At 36.4% G+C, this 7,009-nt stretch overlaps 1 protein-coding gene across 4 annotated transcripts in view; it reads right to left on the reverse strand.

Annotated features, from left to right (window-relative positions):
* Positions 1–7,009, reverse strand: part of UBE2U (ubiquitin conjugating enzyme E2 U) — a 63,081-nt gene that overhangs the window by 53,941 nt on the left and 2,131 nt on the right. For all 4 annotated transcript variants that reach the window (XR_011438907.1, XM_001499644.7, XM_023641961.2 and 1 more), the window contains exons 2-4: positions 6,452–6,533; positions 5,358–5,450; positions 1,198–1,295 (exon numbers count right to left, since the gene is read on the reverse strand). Coding sequence is in view for 3 of the 4 variants with exons in the window: in XM_001499644.7 (XP_001499694.5) it covers positions 1,198–1,295; positions 5,358–5,450; positions 6,452–6,533 (273 nt within the window). In the remaining variant the exon portion in view is untranslated. The remainder of the gene's footprint in view (positions 1–1,197; positions 1,296–5,357; positions 5,451–6,451; positions 6,534–7,009) is intronic.

Raw genomic sequence — 7,009 nt, forward strand, 5'->3', positions numbered from 1 at the left:
ATGAATGAATTGAACATTGAATCCTTTCAAAAGATTAAATTTCTCTCAGTATGCTAAGGTGACTAGATAGAAAATTAAGCATTGTTTTATTCTATTTTAAAAATAAGAAATGGAATTTGCGTTACAATTCTATTACTGAGAAAATGCAATTAAGCCAGAAGGCTTTATTCTCCAAGTATTCCAGATAATCAAAATTTAATAGTTTATCTCTGGACATTATTAATGATGAGTGGGTTCTTGTAGAAAATTGCTGAGCTGCATCTAAGTGATCAAAGCAAGTGCCACTGAAATCATTTACTTCAGCATCAGATAAGAAAGAAGGCTCTTTGGGGCTGGTCCCATGGCCGAGTGGTTAAGCTGGCATGTTCCACTTCGGCGGCCCAGGGTTTCGCTGGTTTGGATGAGGACATGGCACCGCTCATCAGGCCATGCTGAGTCAGCGTCCCACACAGCAGAACCAGAGGCACTCACAACCAGAGTATACAACTATGTATGGGGGTCTTTGGGGAGACAAAGAAGAAGAAAAGGAAAAAAAGGATTGGCAACAGATGTTAGCTCAGGTGCCAATCTTAAAAAAAAAAAAAAGAAAGAGGGCTCTTTGAGGGTGAGGAATAACCCAACACTGAGGCGGGCTCCTAAGGACCACGGAGCGGGAGGTAAAGGGGACATTCTCGGAACAGGTATCCGTCTGAGGGGAGAAGAAAATCCCAGGTTTGACCATTCACTGGGTTTGATATGGAGGCTTATAAAAGAACAAGCAGCTGGCATCATCAGAACAAAGGACAAAGCCGAACATTTTAAGTTGTAGTCACTGCGTCCCCTTTCTGAGGAAGGTAAGGCTCCTGATGAGGAAAGATGGGAGAGGACTGCTCAGTATTATGAAGGGAAGTCAGGAGCCAAGAGGAAACTTAAGACTCTGTTTCTAAAGCTGAAACCATCCAAACAGTTCCCTTCTTCTTTTATAAAATACGTATTCTGTGGTTGTGAAGGGCCTTAACTATTAATTTCACTTTAAAAATAATAGTCTTTATAATTCGACATCCATTTTATAGACTTGATGCAGAAATGCTATTGATTTAAATAAACTTTTTCAAATCCTTTAAACATTTAAAAAAGCAGTGTACATTTTAGTCCTATATTTGAATAATTGGGGTAACTAAAATGATTAAAGAGAGCATTATATTAATCTGTTCTTACCTGGAGGGTAAGTAGGATGCTGCTCAATGTATAGCTTGTACTCCACTTATCAGGATTGTCCAAAAAGTCTATACAGGGCCGGCCAGTATATAGGTCTACTGCATTAAAATAATACATTAACATTGATACACATAATACAACTATCATTTAAAACTTATAAACATCAAAATATCATAGGCAAAATTAGAAAACAAACAACAAAGCAGGAAAATTATTTGCAGAGGATATGCCAGACAGTTAATACAGGGCAGCCGTAAAGAGTATGGACTTTGGTGTCAGACACACACAGATTTGAACATTGGCTCCCCTACTTATCAGCTATGTGATGCTAAGCAATTAACTTTACCTCTTCAGGTCTCACTTTCTTAATATGTGAACTGAGTTATGATTAAAGTACCCATGTTCACTGTAAAGAATTAGTAAAATAAAGTACTTAATAGAGTACCTGGCATATAGTGAATCCTCAAAAAATGATAGGTATCATTATTAATAATACTTTTATTAACATGTAAATAGTGTTTATAAATGAATAAGAAAAACACATACTCTGATAGAAAAATCTTTCAATAAAAAAGGTAAGAACTGAGAAGAAAATCTTGAAAAGGTAAAAAGAGGGATCTTAGACTTAGTAGATTACATTGTATTATAAAACCACAATAATTATAACAGCATAGAGGGACACAAGATTAGACAGAGTAAACAATGTAACAAGAAAATTTAGAAACAAATCATAGTATGTATTAACATTGTTGTATGTTAAAAGTGAAATTGTGACTCAGTGGTGAAAGAAAAGATTGCCAACAAACGCTATAAAAACTGTTGCGATCTACTCATTGCATCTCAGTGCCTACTCTCCCTTTCTCCCATTTCTTCTCTCTGTGATGAGAAACACTCTGCCTGCCTCCAACCCCATCCTCCCTCGAGGTTTCCGGTGAGTACATGGGAGCTGGGATCACTCTTACCAGCCTCCCCTCCAGCAAGATGTGCCCATGTGACTAAGTTTCAACCATGAGTGTGCAATGTGAGGATCACATTTTCTTAAGGAAGCTGTTTTGTCCTCTTCTCTCTCTCTCCCCCTCCCCACTGGCTAAAAAGGTGACAGAGTAAATGCCTTAGATCCAGAAATGGAAGCCACACACTGAGGATGGCAAAACCTCCCTGCCAGCTTTGTTCTGTTCTATATGGATTGGAAAGATATGCAGAAGCTGGCCAACACAATCAAATCAATATTTGGGAAGAAAAAAGAATAGAGTTAGACGTGAAAAATAAAATTATAGAATTTAAGAAGAATATTAAAATGATTGTGTTCTGGAGAAGGATCATCTAAGCTTAAAGATAAATGCAAAAATCTCAAAGGACAAGACTAATAAACATGACTATATAAAAATTTAAAAATCCCAGACAAAAAAGAATTAAAAATTAGTAACAAGAAACAGGAAATATTTGTGACATCTAGGACAATGTGATAACATTGTTAATAAGTCTGACAATTCACAAAACAAGAAACATAATCAACAGATGAGAAAAAACGTTTAACTCACAAGTATTCAAAGAAGTATATATTGAAATAAGGAGATTCTTATCAAGTTTGGAAAAAAAATTTCTCCAAAGTTTCTATGCCCAGAATTGGAGAGCGCAAGAGCGTTCAGAACTTCATATCCGCTTACTGGTGGGGTGTAAATAACGTCCCTGAAAGGCAGTCGGGCTTATGCGTCTACAGACTTAGAACTGTACACAGACATCCTTTGGAGTTTGGCGGCTAATAAATAACACACCTCTCTTCCCAAGTTCAAATATGATGAGATAGACCAAGGTGATGAAAGACGAAAGGAGAAAACATCAATTTTAGTTAAGACTGAAATGGTAAATGCACTTGACCAATGGCTTCAATCGGACTCCACAAAAGTCCCTCTGGTTTGAACGCTACCCTCAACCTAAAGCCTGCCCGAGTGTCCTGCCTGGAGAGGCAGGGACCATACCATCCCAAGCTCTGGCAGGTTGGAAGGAAAGTGCTGAGGAAGTGCCTGCCCAGAGGGCAAGAGGGAAGGAAGACCATCGAGTCTTCCCATGCTTTTCTCTCCTACAGACAGACGCTCTCTCTACTCTGCGGAGAGGGAGGGATGACGACTGAGGGAGAAGAATCCCCTCTCTGCTATATTTAATCCAGAATTCTGCCGCTACTGATTTATTTTAAGCAAATAATGGCAAATGTACACAATTTTGTACTATAAAAATTTGTTTATCCTTTAAAAATAGGTCTTAATTACAAAAGTGATAAAGTACTTGAAATAAATTACATAAAAGTATATAAAGTAAAAGATGAATGCTCCCATGTCTACTAATGACCCTTTCAGAGTTATTACCAGCTGGAGGGCACAAATATACATACACACATATGTGTGTGTGTGTCTGAGTGTGTGCATGGCCTTTGTTTTTCCATTAAGTTGAATTATATTTTACATTTTGCTCTTCAAAGGGTTTTTTTATTTAACAGCAAGTTGTCAACATATTTCTGGACATATTTATTTTAAAAAATTTGAACACCAACTCACCTGCCAAGTAATGAAGAGTCTAGGGGTACGGCCATGACCATAAAGTCTGGCCTTGGCAGAGCTTTCTTGCTCTGTTTAAAAGCAGTACATATAGATGTAGGACATTTTACTTAAAAATTTATATATTAAGGGACATTGAGCTTATTTCCCTTGTATTTATTTCCAGCATTGTTAATGGCAGCAAATAGTTTTAAATATTAAACATAGTCTCGCACACCTGTGCTAGTATTTCTATGGAATAATTTATAAATTATTATTATAGACTTAGGGCTATTTGCATTTTATATCTGACTAGAAATTGTCAAATTGCTTCCCAAAAAGGTCACACTAAGGTCATCATTATGTCAGAGAACCCGTGTCTGCCCACACCTACTAAAACTGCATATTATTTTTAACATTTTGTAAATGTAAGTGATGAACCACAATTTTTGTTTCTTCGTTTGTTTGGTGAGGAAGATTTGCCCTGAGCTAACATCTGTTGCCAATCTTCCTCTTTTTTCGCTTGAGGAAGATTAGCCCTGAGCTAATATCTGTGCCAATCTTCCTCTATTTTGTATGTGGGATGCTGACCCAGCATGGCTTGATGAGTGGTGTAGGTTCATGCCCGGGATCCAAACCCCCGAACCTGGGTTGCTGAAGCAAAGTGCACCAGACTTAACCACCACACCACAGGGCCAGACCACAATTTTTTTGTTTTAATATGCATTTATTTTCTTACTAGTGAGGTGGAACTTTTTTATGTTTATTTTTCTTATTTTATGTTATTTTTGTTTCTTCTATTAAGTGGTTTTTTATGGCCTCTGTCCATTTTTTATTGCTTTATGTTTTCTTATTGATTCACATGTGCTCTTTACATGTTATAGATATTATCTTTCATACATTGCAGATATTTTCCCTTAGTTTGCAAAAGTAAATGTATTTTGTCTCTGTTTATAATATTGCTGGCTGTGAAGAAGTTGTAAAAAGTTTATGTAGTTTAATGTGACATGCTTTTCCCATAGTTTCTTGGTTTTATAGTATTTAGAAAGGCCTTCCTACCAAGGCCATAAAAAATTCTATTAGATTTTGCTCTTTTTGCATTTAAAAGTTTTAAATTTTTGATCCCTCAGGAATTCACTTTGTGTATAACTTGAAGTACCAATCTGACCTATTTTTTTCTAAAATGTTAATTTGTCAGTGCATCATTTTTTATAATAATAAAAAATTGAGACCCAACTAAAATATTGAACAACACAGGAATGGTTAAGTTTATCATTCATTCATTAAAAGTGATCTTTTGGAAGTGTTTTAATAATGCAGAAATAAACTAATTATGTAATTTTCCTTAAAAAGCTAGCCATAAAACTATATGTAATACCTCCACGATGTAGAACAAATACATATATAGAAAAAAGGACATAAATTTAGTTAAATGTTGAGAATAACATCTCTTTGAATTAGGACTCCAGGTGACAATTTTTTTCTGCCTTTTTTCTGTTCTCCTCCATAGGCACACGTACTTTTAGAATCATAACAAAGTTGTTAAAAACAAACATTATTAAAAACTAATGAGGACAAAGGATAATAAGGACAGAGCCCCTGATGATAAAAAACTCATTTGGTCCTTACCATTTGGATGAAAAGGAATTGTTCTAAATTTCACAGTTGGAGGGACAAAATTGTACTCCGGTGTAAAATTTATCGTTAGTTGGAAGGGTAATCCTACGAAGTAGAAATGAACATTTGTATTAAAGTGTCATATTTACTGATTAACTGAAGTCTCTTCCTACAGATTAGCTTCCCCATGGTCCCTAGAGTCTTATTTGTAGGTAAACTGGATCGTAGGGTGCATAGACCCTTGAGATAGTATAACAGACCCTCGCAGTCTAATTCCACTATGTTTCAGCCTGTTTCCCACCAGTTCTCCATCCACTAACTCCATCCGTCTACACCCACCCCTTCACTGTACATCTCAAAGGGACTGAACTCACTGTTCCAGAGCCCTCTCTTGTCTCTACACCTCTGCCGTGCTGTTCTCTCTCCCTGAATTTCCTTCCCCTCCTTCTAAACCTGGCAAGCTCTTCTGCGTTCTTTAGGACTCACCTCAGATGTGACTCCCTTGGGAAGGCAGTCCTGACTCTCAAAGGCAACATTAACTAACCACTGCCTTCTCGGCATTCCCTTCAAAATCCAGAACAGCTCACGTGACATTTTACTGTAACTATCTGCTTCCATGTTTTTCTCCTCTGCCTCAGTCAACGAATCTATCTTGTTAATCCCCGACTTAAAGATTGCATAGTCATTGCAGTTTAGAGTGGCTCAGTCTTCCGGAGAATTTGATTTATGGAAATTTGGTGGAAAATCATAGAGAAAAAAATGAGGGATAATTGTGGGATTTTGATGCCCATAGGAATTTTGATAGCTATTTTCTGATTTCACGGAAGACTGTTAGGTGATATTCTCAATTCATATACTTCATTGTGTCTGCTTCTTTAAAATGTAATAACATTAAGATTCGGCATAAAGGAAAATTCAAACCTAAAATTTCCATCTATGTTGACAAATGGCAAAAAAAATTAAGCCATATAATGAAAAACTGACATGTGAAAACTTTTAGAATTCCAGAAAATGTATATAATACAATCTCACTACAGGCACAAAGAAGATAGGTTAATAACGGTATAAAGATTTGTTTGAAGTAGATCAGTTTTGAAAACACAAACCGTGCCAAATGGTATTCTGCAGGCCTTCAATTTCAGCTTCCCATTCCAACAGATCTTCACTTACAGGAAAGGCAGCAATACCCTTTAATTTCAAAAAAAAATCAAAGCAGAAAAAAGGATTAAATATTTACTGCAGATTTGAAAATCACATATTAGGTTATGATGAATTCCAAAAACTCTGTATTTTCTTTTCCTGATAAATTGATTTATTTGTTGATTTGGGGAGGTATTATATATTGCCTTAGGACACAGATGGTAAAGTAGATTCCACGAAACACGCAACAGTAAATTTAAAATAAATTGTAAGCACGGAAGTCACAAGTGGGGCAGGAAGGTCAAGACTGGGATGTGTGGCTTACGTAAGTCAGTCGCCAATTTCAGATTCAAATTAGAAAAGAAGGAGGTAATTGGAAAGCATGGGTTTCTTCAAAATTTTAAAAAATCCTGTGAATGCTATGTGGAAGGCATGAAGTAAGAACATTTTCATTAAGAAAAACGCAACACCAACACTACGCTTGTACGTAAAAGTAAATGTTTCCTCTACTTGAGGTATTGTCC

Source organism: Equus caballus, chromosome 5, assembly GCF_041296265.1.
Source record: "Equus caballus isolate H_3958 breed thoroughbred chromosome 5, TB-T2T, whole genome shotgun sequence".
Lineage (NCBI taxonomy): Eukaryota > Metazoa > Chordata > Mammalia > Perissodactyla > Equidae > Equus > Equus caballus.